At 46.1% G+C, this 21,798-nt stretch overlaps 1 protein-coding gene and 1 pseudogene across 2 annotated transcripts; one reads left to right on the forward strand and one right to left on the reverse strand.

The window, feature by feature from the left end:
- On the reverse strand, positions 1-11,224 carry ANKRD34B (ankyrin repeat domain 34B). Of its 2 annotated transcripts, XM_036410823.2 has the most exons (4): positions 11,132-11,224; positions 9,067-9,151; positions 5,469-5,550; positions 1-1,966 (listed from the first exon to the last, which is right to left on the reverse strand). In XM_036410823.2, exon 4 carries the CDS (start codon positions 1,941-1,943, stop codon positions 441-443), a length of 1,503 nt encoding a protein of 500 aa, XP_036266716.1. In that variant the 5' UTR covers positions 1,944-1,966; positions 5,469-5,550; positions 9,067-9,151; positions 11,132-11,224; the 3' UTR covers positions 1-440. The 2 variants fall into 2 exon arrangements, with proteins under 2 accessions (XP_036266716.1, XP_036266718.1); XM_036410825.2 differs by lacking the exon at positions 5,469-5,550.
- Positions 11,225-14,179: 2,955 nt separating this feature from the next.
- Positions 14,180-19,499, forward strand: LOC118703089 (annotated as a pseudogene).
- The last annotated feature ends 2,299 nt before the right edge of the window (positions 19,500-21,798 follow it).

Here is a 21,798-nt window from a genome sequence, read left to right on the forward strand (position 1 = left end):
TCTATAGGTTGATGCTCAAGGCCTGGGCAACATTTTTAAAGAATCTATTCATCCTTTATAGTTGAAGCTTATATATCATAGCACATTTTATAGCTGTCAGTATTTTCTTTTGTACTTTTTTTTGTTAATCCTAACCCAAATAATGGAGCATATTTTTTCCATTGCTTTTCAGAAAAAGTGGAAGGGAGAGGGGGTAGAAATACTTTAGAGAAAAAATACTTTTAACTTTGAGAAAAATACTTCTTTGAGAGAATTCCCTCGCCACAAACTATAGAGTTTTTGTGTCCACAGTGCCCCGTATGATACACATGTTGATTCCCCCTAACCATAGTGGACTAACCAATTACAACATTTAGAAGGATGAACATTTGAGATTTCTACTCTAGTTGTATATTTCTCTGATAAAGGCCTGTGAACAAAGTATGTTTTCCAGCCATCTCTTAAAAATTTACCAACTGCTTAATTTGTTCTGTTTGCAATGACTGTCTCCTTAACATTTTTTTACTTTTAGGGAAACTAGGAACTGTTGGCATGAGCACTTTCTGACCGCAAGAAAGAAGGCTGGGGATCTTGGGGACGGTGACATCTGTGATGGGAGGGTGAGGACTCACATTTAAGGGTGGCAGAAATCCCGGTCTGGTTTGGGGAACACTGTGATCTAAGGGGAAGGCTCCTGACCCTCGCCTCTCTAACACGGCGTGGTTCCTCCTGCTCAGGGGGCCTGGGGGCATATTCTCCAGCAAGTCTCTGGACCCCGACAACAAGGAAGGAGTCGGCGAGAGGATCTTTTTCTTTCCTGTCAGCGCTTTGCCATCTTCCGAAGTTGTAGGGATCAGACCCGCCGAGAGCTGGGAATCGGAGCTGTAGTGGTTTGCCCCCGAGTTTCTTTTTTGAACTATACTCCTTAAGGTGGACGCAAATATTGTCTGGTTAGAGTCTGGGTCCTGGTCAACAGGGATTTCACTGCATTGCTGATTTCCTTCTGATCGATAATTCATTTCATCGTAGGACGCCTTTCTGGAGCTGGCCTGGTCAAAGGCTCTGAGCAAATGTGCAGTGTCTTTTACGTCAATGCTTTGGTGCCTCGTGATGAATCGCTTGGAGAGTGCCAGCCCGTTGGTTCTGTAGGATAATTCTTCCTCTGGGGTAATATCCTGGAGCTCCTCCTGCAGAGAGGCCACTCTGGTCATTAATGGGGGGCCACTCCTGACCCAGGGTGGCTTGGGCCCACTGAGGGCCGCCGCAGGCTTCCGCACAGGGGAGCCCAGGTCCCAGGTCTCATCGCGGCTTCCGGAGTCCTCCAGATCGTGAAAGCCAAAAACTCTCATTTCCGTTTCAGAAGAATGTGAAAGGGGCAGCGAGCCTGTTTCTATGTCTACTTCTGAAGGGGTGGTGCAGGTGGCTTGGGAATGACACTCACCTATATCCGAAGGAGGCACGTTTAAGTACTGTTGGGTGGTGTGCCTGCCGGAGGGCGATGTCGCTGTGGTTATGATAATGACCTCCTTTCCTTTAGCCTTGCAAGCACTCAGTAGAACATTCAGGGTCTCTTTATCTTCTGAATTTAGAGCATAAACAAGGGCTGAGTAGCTAGCATGGTCTTGCAAGCTGAGGTCGGCCCCACCCTGTAGGAGCAAGGAAACCACTTCGGGGCCAGCTTTCTCTAAGCAAGCATGCATCAGAGCGGTTTTCCCAGATTTGTCCTGTATGTTGGGATCGGCGTTGTTCTCTAGCAGGTATTTGACCATCTTGGCTTTACTGACACTCTGGTGATCCACATGTTTGGTCTTACAGGCGATCATTAACGGGGTTTCCCCGCGGTCATTGCTCTCGTTGATGTAGGCGCCGCCTTCCAGCAAGAGTCTGGTGAGGCGGAGCCGGCTCAGGTGGACGGCTTTTATCAGGGAATTCCCATCACTTGGAATTTCTACACCTTCGTCCATCTTCAAACGTCAGAAATCAATACCTGCTCACCAAAGAAGAGGAAGACCAAACGATTAGCCAAAGTCAATGTCCTAATTTATATTCATGTTTTTTACATACAATTTCTGAAATATGTATAGAGAAAGAGGACATAAATGAGGTTACGTTATTAATAAGTACAGGACAAAATAGTGAGTGACAAAATTAAAAAATTTTAGACTAGTAACAAGCTTTAGGAAGTGACAAAAATTTACTTTCAGAATCTTCACTGAATATTTATGCTATAACACCAACCTACGACTGTGTATATATATATTCCATCTTACAATAAATAAAAGTAGTATCATACAAAAGAACACGTGAAATGTCCCACATTAACTAAACAATAATCAACTTTTTAATCCAAGCCCTTTAATCGTGAGACAGTCAAAACAAAAAACAAAAGAAAAAGCCTCTTACATTAAAAATGCCAGAATAAACAGGATAAAAGCAACGTGGAGGAGACAGATATTAATTAGTCAGGAAAATGAAAACTGCAAGAGCTCATTATCCCCAGCGGGATAAGATGTTGTAACTAAAAAACAAGATTCTATGGAAAAGTAAGATGCAGACTCTTCAGCTTATCTCTTGAGAGCTCCTTCATATGCTATTGGCAATACTGACCTTTCTTTATTCAGCTGATTTTTCAAAAATAATTAATTTACTTAAGAATCATACACAAGCCGGGACCGGTTTGGCTCAATGGATGGAGCGTCAGCCTGCGGACTGAAGGGTCCCAGGTTCAATTCCGGTCAAAGGCATGTGCCTTGGTTGCGGGCACATCCCCAGTGGGGGGTGTGCAAGAGGCAGCTGATCGATGATTCTCTCTCATCGATGTTTCTAACTCTTTATCTCTCTCTTCCTCTCTGTAAAAAATCAATAACATATATTAAAAAAAAGAAAGAAAAAAGAATCATACACAAATGGGAAACTGAAGAGAAAAAAAGCAAAAGGCGTGACTAACATAAAATCAGGAGAAAGTTATCTCTTAGGGTTGGGGTGTGGAGAGAACAATGCAATTTTGGAGGGAGGCCTGGGGAATTTTAGATTCAGGTAATGTTCTGTTTCTCTCCCTAAGTGGCATGGGTATGGATGGCATTTTATTGTTTTTTATTTTTTTTTTTATTTTTTTTTTTATTTTATTTTATTTTATTTTATTTTATTATTTTTTTTATAAGTTTTTATTGTTCATATTATTACAAATGTTCCTTTCCCCCCCCCCCCACCATTGCTCTCCTCCACCAGGTTCCCACCCCACCCTCTGCCCTTTCCCCTCTCCCCATTGTCCTCATCCATATGTGCACAGTTTATGTTCAGTCTCTTCCCACGCCCCCCTCTCCCCTTTTCCCCAAGAATTGTCAGTTCACTCCCCTTCCATACCTCTGATTCTATTATATTCAACAGTTAATATTGTTCATCAGATTTTTTTAATTTCCTTGGTTTTTAGATTCACTTGTTGATAGTTACGTATTTGTTGTTCATAATTTTTATCTTTGTTTACTTTCTCTTCTGAAAGAACCCCCTTCAGCAATTCATATAAATCTGGTTTGGCGGTGATGAACTCCTTTAGCTTTTTTTTATTAGTGAAGCTCTTTATCTGGCCTTCGATTCTGAGTGATAGCTTTGCTGGGTAGATTATTTTTGGCTGTAGGTTCTTGCTATTCATCACCTTGAATATTTCTTGCCATTCCCTTCTGGCCTGCATGGTTTCTGTTGAGAAGTCAGCTGACAATCGTATAGGTGCTCCTTTATAGATTACTACCTTCTTTGCTCTTGCTTCTTTTAATATTCTCTCTTTGTCTTTTGCTCTTGGAATTTTAATAATGATGTGTCTCGGTGTGGTCCTCTTTGGATTCCTTTTGTTTGGAGTTCTATGCGCTTCCTGGACTTGTAAGTCTAATTCTTTCCCCAGGTGGGGGAAGTTTTCTGTCACTATTTCTTTCAGTATGTTTTCGATATCTTGCTCTCTCTCATCTTCTGGGACCCCAATAATTCTGATGTTGGTTCGCTTGAAGTTGTCCCAGAGGTTTCTTACATTATCTTCAATTTTCTGGATTCTCTTGCCTTCTAGCTTCTGTGGAGGAGTGTCTTCTGGCTCTTTATGTTCCAAATCTTTGACTTGATTCTTGTGATCTTCCCTTCTGTTTTTAGGACTCTGTAAAATATTTTTTATTTCAGACAATGTATTCTTTATGTCTTGTTGATCTCTTATTAATTCTAGTTGATCTCTTTTCATATCCTCATAGGCCTTATCCATCTTTTCTAGGAAATTCTTGAAAAACCTTATAAGCGTAGATTTGAACTCTATATCCAGACGCTTTTTGTCCTCCATTTCTTTCGTTTGTGATCTATTTTGTTGTCGCATTTCGCAGGTACAGATGGGACGGGGTTTCAGGGTGGAGCCTGCAGCTTTGGCTTCCGTCAGCCCCGCCCTATGCGGGTCCGTCAGAGCTTGCTGCCTGCGCCTCTGAGAGAAAGGTGCCCTCGATTTTCGCCTGCTGTCAAACAGTCTATGCTCTCCCACAATGAGCCCGGTATTGGGGTTCAGTTCAGTTGGAAGTGGAGTTGGAGGTGGCGTTCAGAGCAGTCTGGAGCCCCAGTCTCCTTCCCGTCAGGGCAATCCCGCGGCACAGCCGACCGTCCCTTCTCTGTGCGCAGTGTGCGCACCGCTGGGACCTCCTTTCGCCACTTCCCCGGGGTTCCGCCTTACAGCCCGGCTCCCTATGGCTGAGCCTGAGTCCCCGGGGTCTGGCTTAAAACTGGGGATCAGAGCAGTCGGGGGCCCAGCACAGTCGGAGTTTTATCTCCTTTCCGCTTGGGAACGCCCGCCAGGCACTCGGCCTCCCTCCTCTCCGGCTCCGTCCTCTCCGCGCGCTGCGTCTCTGTACCTTGGGCTTTTCCAGCTCCTCCGCACCTCCTTCTGGTTTTCTCCTTACTTCTCACTGTAGAATTTCCAGTCAGTCAACCTTCCTGTAGTTCTGGGCAATGTCCGTTTTATATTTTAGTTGTATTTTATTGAAATTGTTGTGTGCGGCTGCGGCTAGGTGTTCACCTGGGTGCAGCCATCTTGGATCTCCCCCATTTTATTGTTTTTTAAAACAGCACATATTTCACATGTTCTTTTGTATGATTCTACTCTCACTACCTATTTATTGTAAAATGGAACATGCATAGAGAGAAGAGCATCGCTCTTCCATCGGATATGCTGCATAAGTACATCTTCCAAAGGCTCTATCAGGTCTTAGGTTTTACAACATAATTCAGCTTTTGTGGAATTATCAATAGCATTGATGCCTAACATTCAAGGAACTTCAGCTACTATGTTCCTGAAAGGCAGTATTCAAGAGAATATCCTTGCTAACTTCCTCATTAGTATCCTTCCTGATGCTAAGCAGAGGACAACTACTCAACACACACACACACACACACACACACACACACAAACACAATAAAAGCGACTGCTGTGACTTTGTGTTTTACTGGAGTTATTCCAGAGCCAGACATACCTGTAACTCAGGAACTTAGGAATTTTAGGACTGGCTGGCAGCGTGGGTCCCAACCCAGAGGTCTATTCTGAATGCAAAGCATCTGAAAAGAGGTCACATGAGACAGTGATTCAAAAGAAACCTTCTTTTAGCATTTTTAAAGTACAAATGTGTTCAATAGGATTAAAGCAACAGGAATTTGAGAAATCAGTTGGAACATAATAGTAAATATAGAAACCACTTAGTAACTGCAGTTCAAGAAGAAAATGGTATCAATAATGTAAAAACAGTGTTGACTTAAAGCAGCATTTGAGAAACAGATACTCAAATGAGAACAAGTTCTCAGATACCACATTTTATTTTATTTATTTTTTTAAAATATATTTTATTGATTTTGTACAGAGAGGAAGGGAGAGAGATAGTTAGAAACATCAATGCGAGAGAGTCTCATGGGGATGTGCCCGCAACCAAGGTACATGCCCTTGACCGGAATCGAACCAGGGACCTTTCGGTCCCCAAGCCGACGCTCTATCCATTGAGCCAAACCGGTTTCGGTTCAGATACCACATTTTAATATTTTACTCTCATATAGTTTTTAGTATGAGGGCCAATATTTTTTTTATACTTTTTTTTTTTTTTTTTTTTGCCTACATTTAAAAAAATCTTTATTGTGGAAAGTATTACATATGTCCTCCTTTTTCCCCCATTGATTTCCTCCAGCACCCCGCCCCTCTCAACCCAGGCCTTCACCACCGTGCTGTGTGTCCATGGGTTCTGCATGTATGCATATAAGGTCTTTGGTTGATAACACTTTTTAAAAATAAAGCCTTATAAGAAACTTTGGGAAAGGTTTCCAAACCTTTTCAACTATCCTCATATTAAAGCCATTCTCCTCAACACTAAGTCTGACTACTTTCTTCAAAGCTGGCATCAGGAGGTTCTGGGAGGTGAAGGGGGCTGGCGCTGTCCTGCCTGCTGGGGTGCCACCCCGCAGTCCTGTGGAAAGGGAGGGTGCTGTGTGCTCCGGGGCTTCGGAGAAGCCGAGCAGTCCCGCCACTAGCTCCTGGCAACCAGAGCTTCTATCTGCCATGTGGGCGTAAGGCAGACAGACGCCCTCCCCCGAGACAGGCAGGCCTGTCTAGCAAAAGCAACTCCATGAGGCTTACTCTTTGTTCACTAAAAAACGCCTTGGATTGATCACTTTTTAAAACTGTTCACATTTAGTAGAGCAATTCTGAAAATCTTTAAACATTACATTTTTCAGAGAAAAAAGTTATCAGACACTTTATCCTTCACGTATGAAGTCTCCTAGTGTCTCAATGGTAATCAGTACCTTTTTGGAATAATGCCCTTGTCTTTATCTCTACCCTCACCCACTTTCACGTGGTTCCTTTATCTTGCCCCAGCCATTTGCACAGCAAAAAAGCTGACAATGAAGTTCGACTTATTTACCCTTCCTAGAGGTAAGCCACCTGTGTGTGACAGACCACCTCTCTCGCCCAGTTACCCTGGTTCAGAAATGGCCTTGCCTCCTATTCCAACCTGCGAAACCCTCACTGAACATCAGGTGCTGACACCTTCTTCACATTCTGTCAGACCCTTTGTTATAATCTAGTTTATAAAGGATTTCCAAGTTCAGCTTTACCTTTCCAACAGATAGCAGTTCAGCTAGAGAATGCTTGGGGGTTAGACAGACCCAGATTTTTATCCTGACTCTTCTACTCACTAGCTGAATGCCCTGTTTGAGTCTCTCGACCTCAGAGTTTTGGGCTCCTCACCTGTGGAAAACTAATCAGATAACATTCATCCCCTGGTGGGCGATGATGAAATCAATGTCTACAAAAAGATTTTCTTGTGCCTTCTTACTGCACACTTCTTTTTAAAAAATTTTATCCCAGAAGTTAGTCTTCTTTTATTTTTACCATGTCCCTAATCCACAGCCTACTTAAATAACAGGTAAAATATTTTATAATTTTGTTTTTAGGATGTGCAAATGTGTCCTAAACATTAATGGTATTTACTAAAATATGGGATGAAGACATCCTTTAAGTATATTTTCTTTATAATTTCCTAGTACAATAACTTCAACATTATTATAAGATATTAATAATTAAACAGCTGGATAAATTGCCTTTTAAAAAATGTCTTTATTGATTTTAGAGAGGAAAGGAGAGGGAGAGAAAGAAGGAAACATTGATGTGTGTGAAACAACAATCAGTTGCCTCCCACATGCATCCCCACCAGTGACCGAACTGGCAACCCTGGGCACGTGCCCTGACTGGGAATTGAACCAGTGTCCCTTCAGTGCACGGGACAATGCTCAACCAACTGAGCCACACCGGCCAGAGCTAAATTGCTTTTTACTTTAAAACTAGAGGCTCAGTGCACGAATTTGTATACCAGTGGAGTCCCTAAGCCTGGCCTGCCACGGAGCCAACCGGGCACTTTGACATCCCTCGAGGGGTCCCAGATTGCAAGAGGGACCGGGGAGGGACGTGGGAGGTTGGCCAGGCCAGGGAGGGACCACAGGAGGGCATGCCCAGCCCATCTCTCAGTCACAATGGGCAGGACCCCAGCAGCAGGCTAACCTACCGGTCAGAGTGCCTGCCCCCTGGTGATCAGTGCCCATCATAGTGAATGGTTGAGTGGCCTTAGCATATCATTAGCATGTTATGCTTTTATTATGTAGGATTAGAACATCTTTAAAATCACTTGCAATTCATTACGGTGTATTTGCTATACTCATTTGGTCCTCTCTCTTCTCAAGATGCCACTAAAATTACAATTTTGTTATTTTAAAAAATGAAAAAGATACAGATCTTGAAGAACAAAGAAAACTGGAGAACAGACATCAGGGGAGCAATTTCAAACAAGCTTTGGAAACAGGGCAGGATGGTGGCGTGGTAAACTGACTTCGCATAGCAGAGGCTGCAACAGAAATCACCAGGGAGATGAGCAGGGAACCAGCATACACCTCGGACCCATAAAGCTGAGGATGAAGAGGCCCTAAGTGACACAGCAAGTGGTAATGAGGCCCAGGGCTGTACAGGAGAGGATGGCTCAACGTCTGTGCACAGAACAAATGGACCCCAGGTTCTTTACCCCGCCCCAAGTAGCAGACTCTTTTAGGCAAGAAAACAAAGGTTTATTCTCTGAACAGACTGATCAGAAAGGCTCTGAACCTGATGGCAGCACGCTGAAAACGGGGATAAAGTGAGAGTCTACAGGCTGAACGGTGTGTCCACCCCAGCTTTCTGCCCTGCTACCTGAGGCCCGGAAGCCAGGCTAAAGAAGTCAAAAACTTTTTAAAATAGCCGAAACCAGTTTGGCTCAGTGGTAGAGCGTTGGTCTGCGGACTGAAAGGTCCTGGGTTCGATTCTGGTCAAGGGCATGTACATTGGTTGCGGGCACATCCCCAGTGGGGAGTGTGCAGGAGGCAGCTGATCGATGATTCTCTCTCATCGATGTTTCTAGCTCTCTATCCCTTTCCTTTCCTCTCTGTGAAAAATCAATAAAATATATTTTTTAAAAAACTTTTAAAAATATCTGACAATAAATGAAGCAATTCAAACCACAACTGCATTCGCCTCTCCCACTCTACATGGAAAGAGAAAGTTACCTGAAAACATCATTCAGAATGTGATACTCCACTGATGTCTTTTTTCTCTCCCTGGATGCGTTTTCTGTCAGCCAGCTGTCAGTTCCTATGAAGGAAATCAAAGCTATTCAGTTACGTAAATACCAATAATTTGTTGCACTCATCTCTCCCATTGGAAGTCTAGTTTTTTGTGTTGTTTTTTTTTCCATTCTTTAAGACATCCCTATGGCGTTTGTGCAGTTGATCATATTTCACCGAGTCTGTAAATGTGTCTGGCGTGGGTCCTACGCGTGGCAGCCCTCTGCGTGTTCGCAGGATGCAGCCTGCCCTGTCAGCGTGGCCGGCATCGGCAGGGAACCAGCACGCACCCGGTCGGGCCCCCAGTCCGTGCAGGGGAGGAGGCTGCGAAAGGAAAGGTGGGCGCCCTCCCAAAGTCACTCCTCTTATTTGCCTGCGCCTCAGGGCTTGTGTAGAAGGTCCTGTGTCCTTTATCGCGTGCCCCCAGCTTCCCACGGAGGAGGGTTCTGTTGTGAGGGCCTGACTCATGTGGTGTCTCACTCCCCAGGGCAGCATGGGCTGAAGCGCTTTAAAAGTCATCTTGGCACTGGTCGGCTTGGCCTTTCCTGTGGTGGTTTCTCCCCGGGCCACCTCCAGTTTTCCTTTCATTTGGAGAGAAATGTTCTTTTCCTTGGAGCCTCTTACTCCACCTCCAAAAAGGGATTCATGCTCCCTCTCATCATGTCAGCTGTCTGCCATGGCGGGGGAGGGCATCAAGGGGGTGGCAATTAACTAATGCTTGCCCCTCCCTGCCTCTGTGCTGCCCACAGGAGACAAAGCTATTGTAGCTTAGCGAAGGCAGCAGGCTGTGTAGCAGAAGTCTGGGCTTTGTCTCTTCCCAAGTTCCCAGCCCTTGGGAAGCTAACGCTCTGAGCCTCAGTTTCCTCATCCCTAAAGTGGGGATAAAAATCTACTTTATAGTAGATAATGGTGAGGATTTAAAAGATCCTAATACATTGGTCTCTGAAGATTTCAATAAATGTCAATTTCTAAACACCCATCACTAAATGAGAAGAATCCTCTGGGCTGGTAGGGTCTGACAATGACAGGCAAGGTCCCTAGACCAACGGGCAGAAGAATCACATGCAGAGTTTGTTAAAAAGACTCCAGTCTCGCCGAGGCTGATTTGGCTCAGTGGATAGAGCACCGGCCTGCGGACTGAAGGGACCCAGGTTCGATTCTGGTCAAGGGCATGTACCTTGGTTGCGGACACACCCCAAGAGGCAGCTAATGGATGTTTCTCTCTCATCGATGTTTCTAACTCTCTATCCCTCTCTCTTCCTCTCTGTTAAAAAATCAATAAAATACATATTTAAAAAAGAAGACTCCAGTCTCCACTCCCAGACATTCAATAGGGGGTGCTTTCTATGCACACTTGGAAAAAAATCCATGGCCAATTCTTCATTCCTCATTCCTTAACCCACTTCCTGTGTGCTACCACCCCCTGCCTCAGGGTCCCACCAGGCTGTCTCTGTCATCACCTCGGAGTGGTCTGATGCTCAGTTCCCTTGCAGGAGTGTAGGGCAGAGATGGCTGGCACAGCCCAGATGAAGAGGGAGCCCACAGGCCCAGAGCAGAGTACAGCCTGGAGTGAGATGGACCAAGGACTGGAGGCTGCTGCCCTGCCCTCCCCAGAGAGAGCTGCGAAAATCCAGAGTCCCAGGATGCAGAAGTCAGCTGCACTTGGAATGAAGCAAGTCTGCCTGCCCCAAGCTAAATATGTCTCCTCTCCATGCAAGGAAAGGGAGCAGTGTCAGAACAAAAAAAATGCACCCGAGATGGTCCCAGGAAATGTAAAGACCTGCCAGGAAAAGTATTTTACCCTGGCACCAGCTTGTAAGAAATATTTAGTAACTGCTCAAGGGAGAGAGTAACTAGTAAGGTTTATCCTATTTCCCACATGCACCCCAAAAGGGCCAACGTCTTCTCACAGTGACTTCGCTGTCCCCCAAGCCTCTGGGTCTTGGGGCAGCTGCCACTCCCCAACCCCACTCCCGGAACATGTACATACAGAGCAGCAAAACTATACCTCCAGCTGTCAGGGATCCAAGCTGTTGAGGATTCTGGCAGAGTCTCCACAGAAGACCCAGCTGGCTCTGGGAACCAAGCTCCCTTCTTCAGTCCCCCCCCCCCCCGCCCCCAAAGTGCAGAACCCCAAGTGCTGTCGGAGAAGGGCAAAGGAAGGTGACTGGGGCGCCGGCGCCGGGGCACGGAATGGGGGGGTGGGGGGGAAGCGCGTTTCGTCGCCTGGTCTCTGAGCTAAGCAGGCAGGCCATCTACGAAATGGGGTTCAGCACAGAGCCTCTGCGGCTAGGTCCCCAAGCTGCCCTCCCTTAGGAAAGGGGATGCCCGCGGAGAGAAGCCAGGGCCTCCTCCATCCTGGGGCAGGTGCACCTCTGGACCCCTGCTCTCCGGTAAAGAATTCCAAGTCCAAGGTTTGGGTGCCAAAGCTGTCGGCCCCTGTGTGGCTCCCATTTGTGAAGCCAGAGGCTGCACACAGCTCCGCAGCCCCCCGCTCGCCCTCCGCTCAGCCCGCACCTCCCCCGCCCCGCGCCCCGGCACCTGCGGAGACGCGCCCGCGTCCGAGCTCCGGTCCGCGCGCTCCTGCGGCCGGACGCGCGCCGCTCGGGCCGGGCGCCGACCCGCCTTCCCCAGGCAGCCCGCAGCCACGGCGGCCTCAGGAGGCAGAGAAGCAGGCGAAACCCGCATCCCGGCGGAGTAGAGTCCAAGCCCGCGCCGCCGCAGAGCCCGCGATGGCGGCGCTGAGTCTCCGGACAGGCCCCCGAGCCCCGGGGACGCTGGGCTGGCGCGGGTCTCGGGGTGCGCGGCTGGAGCGGCTCCCGGGGCCTGGAAGCCCCGGACGCGGTGCCGGAGGCCGCGGGGCCCCGCGCCGTGCCCTCCGGCTCTGCCCCCGGCAGCCCACCCGGCAAACCAAAGTTTCCCCGCGCGCAGCCGGCAGGGCGGGCGCAGCACTGACCTGGGACGCGCTGTCGAGTCGCGGCTGCGCCGCCTCCCGCCTCCCGGGCTCCGCCAGGACCCTCCGCGCAAGTGGCCCCAGGGCGCCTACCCTGTGGGATGTGGTCTTCGGCGGCTCAGGGCACAGATGCCGGTAGGTGCCACGCTGTCCCCGCCCCTGTTCGTCTGGAAAGGCCGGCGGCGGCTCGGAGTGGGGCTGGAGGCGCGCACCTCGCCAGACGCCCGGGCGCGGCGCTGCCGCTGGGAGTGGCTGGCGGGCTGGGGCTGAGCCGCTGGTGGGGGCAGCGGGTCAAAGTCAAACGGATCGCCAGGGAGGGGAGGGGAGGGGGGGAGGCAAGACTGGCCTCCCAAGCTCCGCCTTCTGTCTCCAGAAGACCACCCCCTCCCCACTCCAACTGGTCCCTGGGCTTTGGCCATACCGATTTGGCCCAGAGAAGGGCCTGCAGGGTCTTCCCCACAGTAGGGAGATGGCCACCCTTAACTCCCGGCTCCTGGTCCCTCTGATCATATCTTTGTTTCCATCCAGTTCATACCCCCACCCTTCTTCACCCCTCCTCACCCCACCCCGGGCTGATTCTGGTGCCTGCCCCTCACCACCGCCTCTCCCCACTTCCCAGCCCTGTCCTCCCTTTAGGTACAGCCAAAGCCTCGCTTCCCGTTGTGGTATTGGTGGGAACAACCGTTCTTGTTTCTATGAGTTTATAACTTTACACACGGTTACTATAATAAAACATTAATATAACACTAACAAAGTTTCACAAAGTACATTCTACGTGTTAAACCTCGCTAGGGACAAAAAACAGGAAATTAAGTAGAAGCAACGCTTTTTACGCCATTTTTCAGGGATGGATGGGTGGGGAAAAGGACCGTTTTCTGTTGTTCAGAAAATGTTAATCACAACTAGTTTTGAGCCCTCAAAAGGGGAAAGTAGACTTATCTCTGAGTAGGCTTCCTTTACTTTGGAAAACAACCTGCTGAGACTCTTTAGTGAATATCCTATATAATAAAACCCTAATATGCAAATTGATCAAACCGTGGAATGACTGGTCACTGTGAACTGACCACAAGGAGGAAGGCGCTCAATGCAGGAGCTGCCCCCTGGTGGTCAGTGCGCTCCCACAGAGGGAGCACCTCTGTGCCAGGAGCCTCCACAGCAGCACTAAGGAGCAGCGAGCAGAGCAGTAGGGAGCAGCGAGCAGGCAGGCAGTAAGGAGTGAGGGGGTCCTGGACTTGGAGAGGGATGTCCATCTGCCGGCTTAGACCTGCTCCCCACAGGGAGGTGGACTGCCCCCGAGGGGTCACAGACGGCGAGAAGGCATAGGCCAGTCTGAGAGACTCCCCACACTTCCCCCCCTCCCCCCCAGTGCACGGATTTCATGCACTGGGTCTCTAGTATATAAAGAAAGTTCACAGGATATTTTAATCCAGAACCTCTTGGCAGGGGAATGGAGGAAGACTACAATCCATCCGGGTCACACCCCCGCCCCCACTGGCCATTGCCGTGGAGGATCCTCTGAGATATGGTTCACCTGGAGGAGGGGCGTTGTTGACCTGGGTTCTGTGCTGGAGAAAGGGAGGCTGGTACCTCTGCTAATGGCCTCTGGCCCCACCATGATGGCACCACAACATGTCTGGGGCAAGGGGCTTTCCTATAGATGACAACGTGGACGTGGGTGGGTGTGAGGTGCTGGGTGTGAGAGTTCAGGGGCACTCTGCTGCTGGTGTATGGTCACAGGGCAGCGCTTTCTCCTTCTTACCGTGACTGCCCGTGGCCTTGATCTTCTCATCAATACAAGAAAATGTTTAGTTTCAGCTCTTGAGATGCAAATACATTTTTCAAGGCCTTTTGCATCTAAGAAAAGGTTCAGATAGAGTGGGTATTGTCTTTTAGCGCAAGAACGGCTGTAGGAAGACATTAAACCCTTCTCGTCACACTGAGCAGAACAGAGGCGTTCAGTTTCCTATATTCATAGTTTCCTTCCCCTAGCTCCTTTAAACTGGTCTCTTCATGTCTCCCTCTTTTCTCCATGTTGTCCTCCTAAGGGAAGCCCCTCACTGAGCCCGCCCCCAATGTTTTCCAAACCTTAACATCCTAGTGGGGATGGGTCGCTATTTCCACGCTGCCAGCAATTTTCTGATTCATCTTTTGGAAAAGATTGATGTTCTGTTCTTGGAAGAAGAAAAAAAAAATGCTTCTGATGTGCTAGAAAGATTGAAAGTGAGGGCTAACTCCTCCATTTAAGCGTCCACACTTAAAATTCGTGAGCCTTAAAGTCCATGGACGTGCCCAGTCTCTCCCAAACCCCAGCTATCCACAGGAGGTATCCCACACTCTCCTTCCCTGATAGGAGGGAAGAGAAGTTGCCATAACAATAGCTTCATAACAGCCTTTGAAGGTTACCAGACAGCAGTAAACTATGTTTGATGCCCAGCCCTTAGCTCTTGGGCCACAATCCTGAGGCTAAGCCATCTCTTCCCTGGGACAAGAGCTGGGTCTCTGTATCTGCTCTCTATTCGAGCAGATGAATGTTTCAGATGACTCTTTCGGATTCAAGACTGAGTCCTTCAGAGTGGAGAGGCCCATTTTGTTGGTCCCTTGGCGCATTGGCTTGTGACATTATAAAAGGCTGGGATTTTCCAAAATTTAGAGGATATCTATGATTCTTTTCTTGAATGTTTTTTGTTTGTTTTGTAAATAAATAGGGATCACGCCTAAATCGGCAGTCGGACATCCCCCAAGGGGTCCCAGATTGGAGAGTGTGCAGGCTGGGCTGAGGGACACACCCCCATTCACAAATTTTGCCCACCAGGCCTCTACCATGTTTCCCCGAAAATAAGACATCATCCGAAAATAAGACCTACTTACAGGTTTCCTTCTGAGTGAAATATAAGGCATTCTCCCAAAAATAAGCCCGCCCCCCCCAGGCTAAACATGAGAGATTTGGTCCACTGATTCTGAAAGAAATGGAGTCACAAGAAATTCACCAGGAAATTCAGGAATTGGATTGTTATGATGATGTTCCAGAAGATGACATGATTGTCATTGAATAAATGAGTAAATTCTTGATACTGTAGGATTCACATTTTGTCTGGTTTGTGTTGACAACTACAGTACTACCATACCATATACAGGTAATAAATTTCCTTTATTTTCATTTAACAATAAATGTGTACTGTATTCTTCTTCATGGAAAAATAAGACATCCCCTGAAAATAAGACCTAGCACATCTTTGGGAGCAAAACTTAATATAAGACACTGTCTTATTTTCGGGGAAATAGGGTAGTATCACTATAAAAGTATTTGTTAAGTACATTAATAAAAGGGAGATAGTCACTGGGTGGGCAGTTAGCTTTAGTTAGGCTTATATGCATGAATATAAGTCCTTTGGTTGTTCTCTCCTCCTTACCCTCTCCCTCCCCTACCTTTCCTCTGAGGTTTGAGCATCTGATCCATGCTTCTCTGTCTCTGGATCTGTTTTTGTTCATCAGTTTATGTTGTTCATTATATTCCACAAATGAGTGAGATTATGTGATATTTATCTTTCTCTGGCTTGTTTCACTTAGCATAATGCCGTCCAGTTCCATCCATGTTGTTGCAAATGATGGGAGTTCTTTCCTTTTTATAGCAGAGTAGTATTCCATTATGTTGTACCCCAGTTTTTTAATCCACTCATCTGCTGATGGGCACTTAGGTTGTTTCCAAATCTTAGCTATTATAAATTGTGCTGCTATGAACATAGGGGTGCATATATCCTTTCTGATTGGTGTTTCTAGTTTCTTGGGATATATTCCTAGAAGTGGGATCACTGGGTCAAATGGGAGTTCCATTTTTAGTTTTTTGAGGAAACTTCGTACTGTTCTCCACAGTGGCTGCACCAGTCTGCATTCCCACCAGCAGTGCACGAGGGTTCCTTTTTCTCCGCATCCTCGCCAACACTTGTCACTTATTGATTTGTTGTTGATAACCATTCTAACAGGTGTGAAATGGAACCTAACAGGTCCTTTGGTTTGCATCTCTGGGATGAATGATGACTTTGAGCATGTTTTCATAGGTCTCTTGGCCTTCCTTATGTCCTCTTTAGAAAAGTATCTATTTAAGTCCATTGCCCATTTAAAAATATATATATATTTTATTGATTTTTTTTACAGAGAGGAAGGGAGAAGAATAGAGAGCTAGAAACATCAATGAGAGAGAAACACCGATCAGCTGCCTCCCCCACGCCTCCCTCTGGGGATGTGCCCGCAACCAAGGCACATGCCCTTGACCGGAATTGAACCTGGGACCCTTCAGTCCACAGGCTGACGCTCCATCCACTGAGCCAAACCGGTTAGGGCCCATTGCCCTGTCGGGAACCATAAGGAAAAAGTCCGGTCTCACTTCCTGGTTGAGCAAGAGCGCCAAAAAAGCCCCCTCTCACCAAAACTGTTATCCCTCCCACATTGGAATAGCCAACCAGCTAAGAACAGGTACCCACCGCCCAGCCAATCACCTTGTGACAACCCCCCCTTTTCCTACCCCTCCCCTCCCAGCCTGAGAGCTTATAAACCGTTGTTCTTGAATAAATTTTTGAGGCTTGATCAGAACCCTGTCTTGCCTCCGTTCTTCGCGTTCCTTGTTTGCTTCATTCTCTTAGGTGATTTCCACGTGCCCTCGTTGTTGCCCAGCGGGTCGGGGCATTGCCCATTTTTTTGATTGGGTTGTTTATCTTCTTTTTGTTAAGTAGTATGAGTTCCCTGTAAATGTTGGAGATTAAACCCTTATCGGAGATAACATTAGCAAATATGTTTTCCCAAGCAGTAGGTTTTCTTGTTGTTTTGTTGATGGTTTCTTTTGCTGTGCAGAAGCTTTTTATTTTGATGTAGTCCCATTTATTTATTTTCTCTTTAGTTTCCATTGTCCTAGGGGCTATATGGGTGAAGATCTTGCTTTGGCTTATATCTGAGATTTTGCTGCCTATGGATTCCTCTAGGATTTTTATGGTTTCCCATTCTTATGTTTAAGTCCTTTATCCATTTTGAGTTTATTTTTGTGTATGGTGTAAGTTGGTGGTCTAGTTTCTTATTTTGCATGTATCTGTCCAATTTTCCCAACACCGTATACTAGTATGTTGTCTTAATAAGCCAAGGTTGCAGGATCAATTCCCGGTCAGGGCACATGCAAGAATCAACCGATGAGCAGTGGGTCTCTCTCTCGCTCTTTCTTTCTCTCTCTCTCTGTCTTCCCCAAGTCAATAAATAAAACTTAAAAAATTAAGCCTGGCCAGTGTGACTCAGTGGTTGAGGCTCAATCTATGAACCAGGAGGCCACAGTTCGATTCCCAGTCAGGCACATGCTCGGGTTGTGGGTTTGATCCCCAGTAGGAGGAGTGCAGGCGACAGCTGATCAATGATTCTCTCTCATCTTGATGTTTCTACCTCTCTTCCTCTGCTTTCTGAAATCAATAATAATAATAATAATAAAAAACAACAACAGGGCAGTGCAACATCAGCTCTGTGAAGAACTTTAGACCAGAACTAAATGCCAGATATAATTTTTACTTTAAAAATTAATGACAGCCTCTGCTCAGCATGAAGATGGTTTTTTTTTCCTTCATAATTCACTCAAAAAACTTATTTTGTCATGCATAGGAGCCATGTAAATAAGAAAAGCCAGCCAAACAAATTAGTCAGTATAGTGATAAATACGTTTTCATTAACTGGCCCCACTGTTGATTCATGTAAATCAATGAAGAGATGAAGAAATGCTGGAATAATTGAGCAGATGCTCACTTTTCCGTAACACAATTAGCCTCTTACTCATGTCTCCAGGATGCAATAAATTTGTAACCTTAAGTGAGAATACTGTAGCAAACATTGGTCATTTTTGGTTGTCCTTCCTATTTTGGTGAGTCCAAGATGCCCGGCTTCTCCCTCTGGAAGCTGGAGGGGAGCACATAAGTCCCATCTGGACTCCTTGGACATCTGACCAAGGCTCAGTCAATAGAGGCCCTCTGCCGAGACAAGTGATGGTGCCAGGGCCAGCATCACCCTGACTGAACCTCTGCTGGCACCTATAGTTTCTGTATCCAAGGCTAACTCCCCAATTTCCCTGAAGTTCTTTGAGACATCTGGTTTCCTTCCAATACATTTCCCCCTGTAAATTTAGCTGGTACTGGTTTTATAATTTTTAAAAACATGAGTTGTTTCATAGTCTATGTGAGAATAAGATGCATGACATTATTCTGTACCCGGGTCAATTCTAGACTAGGGAGAATTAATTTAAAAATAATAGTTATTTCAAGGGTCCAACTGACAGGAAAGCATGCACTCTACAAAGAATGTTGTGCTGTAACATGTTTGTTCAGTGCATTTGATTGTAACTTCTCCTGTCAGTGGACAAAGGACTAATCAGGGACAGGTTATAGTCTCCAAGAGCCTACAACGCAAAGAGATCTTGAAACCGTCTCATCCAAACCCCTCATTTTACAAATAAAATTTGAATTCAGGCTAGCTAAATGATTTACCCTAAATTGCATAGCCCATTAGTGGAAGAGCAGGGGTTTTATTCAGACACTACTCCTGGAGAATTGTGCTATTTGGCAGGAAAGACAGGTGAGGTGGGGGAGGGAGTAGCACGGACAGGAATCTAGTTTGTAAACCTGAGATAAACAAGTGTCTGGTTCTGAGGTCTCGGCAGTCACACAATCGGGTCATGAGGTCGAACCATTTCCACAAAGAAAGTCTGATTAAGGGTTGAGATGCCGCCGGTTGGCTATGAATTGGATGGTCTCAGAGCCAGGGCCAGGCCCGAGTTCCTCCTCTGATCCCCAGGATCTGAGGACCGGAGCCTACTTTAAAAAACAAACACACAAAACACCGCTGTTGGGCAGTTACAGTCGTGTTCTCTGAGTTCCTGTGTCTCTGCCAGCGCTGCCCGAAGGCCTCCTAGCCACTGAGCCCTGTAGGCAAAAGGTCACAGCAGGGACTGACGACCCTCATGATGTCTGGCGACAAAGGAGATTCTGCCTCCCCTGAATCAAGCTTTTCAAATGTTTAGGGACCATCCACGGAGCAGCAGGCGCAGTATAGAAGACTTGAGGTAGAAGCTGTCCCTGGAGTTCCCCAGTGGCTACCTGTACGACACATCCACGGCGAAATTCCTCCCTCCCTGCTACCACCCAAGGTAGACACCCCGGCTAACAACTGCTTAGACGTCCTAATGGACAAGTGGTCTGCCCCACGGGCGTCAGGGCCATCCTATTCTCTATCCAGAGCCTGGCAGGAGAACATCAATAGCCCGCTGAACACACACGCTGCCGAGCTCTGGAGAAACCCCACAGCCTTCAAGAAGTACCTACAAGAAAACTGTGCTAAGCAAGTCTCCAGCCAAGAGCCTGGGCTGTCCAGCCACTCTCTTTGTGCTGCCTCTTTCCTTAGATAATCTGTCCTTGCCTTGATTTCTGTATTTCTATATAGGACCCTGTATCTTCAGTTGTGGTGTCATATTTGCTTTGTGTCTGTTTTTTTAAATTAAGTCTCTGGGTGAGCCCTTGTGATGAATATATTAAATAAATACATTGGAATAACCCCCCCCCCCCCCACACACACACACACACCCTGTTGGTACTTGACAACTTTTTAAAACTTTCAGGAACTCAGCTTTAACTTCTGGAATGTCCCCTCCTCCTTGGGTCTGCATGTGGACATGCCTAGACAAAATTCTTTTTCATTGGCCTTCTCATCAATCGGTGAGGCTGTCTGGCCGGTAGGTAGAATTATTCCTTCAGTTTGAGGTGCTTGCTTTACACTTTGGGTTGATAATAGTTATATACCCTCCGGCCCACCCCCTACCCCCAGAACTAATAAATCATTCGGGAGGATGGCATTTGACTCATTTCGGCTTGAAAATAGATATTTAAAATAAAACTACTTTCTCAGTCTTCACTACTATGCAGAATACTTTAATGTTACGTTATTGACAGATGGGATGTGTCAAAAGCACTGATGTGCTTCAGGATAACTCATCTTTCCTTCATGTTATTGCCATTTAGAGTTGCTTTTTATCCTTTGACTTATGCCCAATATAGATCTTACTATTTTTTAAAATTGTGATGCTGGATGAGCAAAGGATCTGTGGTTTGAAAAAACACCAAACACACACACACACACACACACACACACACACACACACACACACACACCCTATCTCCAAAGGAGGCTGGTGATTATGTAAGGAATGGGTGAAGTTGGGGTGGGGGAGGACTAAGGGGTAGGTTTTCCAGGGGTAGGAGAATCCAGGCATAACTGGGATAAGCATAAGTGGGAAAAGTCCAGCATATGTTACTCCAGGAAAAAGGAACCTTTAACCAAGAACCCTCCTATTTAGCAAGTATGTAGAAGAAAGAAAACGAAGAAATTATCACCTGGTTAAGATACAATATTAAAAATATTTTTAATACTTGTAAATATTTGGTGAGTGTTTTTACATAGTAGTATGATGAAAATACCTAATCATTATATTCTTCATTATATATGGTATAATAGGTTATTTGATGGTCTACAGATTTAAGCTGAGGATGTTCTGTCTTAAAGAATAGGGAGGTTAAGATCTAAAAAATTAAGAATTGATGTCACTTTCAGTTTTGCTTCCAATTCAAAGGAAATCATTTTAAGGACGAAATGTTAAAATGGATTGCGAGGCCTGCACTAGTGGATAGAGCGTTGGCCAACCGACTGAAGGGTCCCAGTTAGATTCTGGTCAAGGGCACACACCTCAGTTGCAGGCTCCATACCCGGCCCTTTTTGGGGTGGGTATGAAAGGCAATCAATCGATGTATCTCACCCATATTGGTGCTTCTCTCTGCATCTTCCCCTTCCTTCCATTCTCCCTAAAAGTCAATAGAAAAATACCCTGGGGTGAGGATTAACAACAACAACAACAACAACAACAACAAAAACCCCACAGACAAAAGAATGGATTATGAGGCCATTATATTAAATATAATAAAATCTATATCTCTAAGTTCTGTGGAAAAATACATATGTGTCAAGAGTTCTTGAAAAAGAAAACCACTTTTTGTTTGCTTAGAAACCCTTTGTTATGGCTGAATTTTAAGTGTTCCTTGATCCTAGTTAAGTTTGATTATGCTTATGACTCTATAAAAGAGTTCATCCAAGATAGTACCACAGCCACATTCTATAGTTTTCAAAATCCTATGCAAGGCAATTGCTGAAATGTAGTTTGAAAAGAACAGGAAGATGTTTCCAGCATCCTAATAGACTCTGGTTTTCCGTCCTGACCAGTTTTAAGTAGGGAGTTAATCTGAGAGGGTGAAGTCACTGTCACCACTAGTTAAGTCAGTTCTTGGAGATGGACTAGATATGTTCCTTCCTCTGATCCCTTGCTTGCTCACAATGTTCTTTCCTGTCCCATCTTCTCCTCTTTGCTTTTCTAAATCTTGCACCTCCTTGGAAACCCAGCTCACTTCCTCTATGGAGCCTTTGCTGACCATGCCAACTCCTATGGACTAGCCCTGTTGTGAGTTCCTATAATGTATACATGAAAGCAATAATTTGATCTTTAGACTCTATGTAGATTTTAAACAAATATTTCTTGCCTTCTTAACCAAATTCTAAGCTCTTTAAGGCCCAAGGTCATGTCTCCAATCTCTGAGTCGCTGACAGTGCCACCTCAATATGGGCAGTGAACACTGGGTGACTGATCACCAACCCTACTCAGC

Source organism: Pipistrellus kuhlii, unplaced genomic scaffold, assembly GCF_014108245.1.
Source record: "Pipistrellus kuhlii isolate mPipKuh1 unplaced genomic scaffold, mPipKuh1.p scaffold_m20_p_4, whole genome shotgun sequence".
In the NCBI taxonomy this organism is placed as follows: Eukaryota; Metazoa; Chordata; class Mammalia; order Chiroptera; family Vespertilionidae; genus Pipistrellus; species Pipistrellus kuhlii.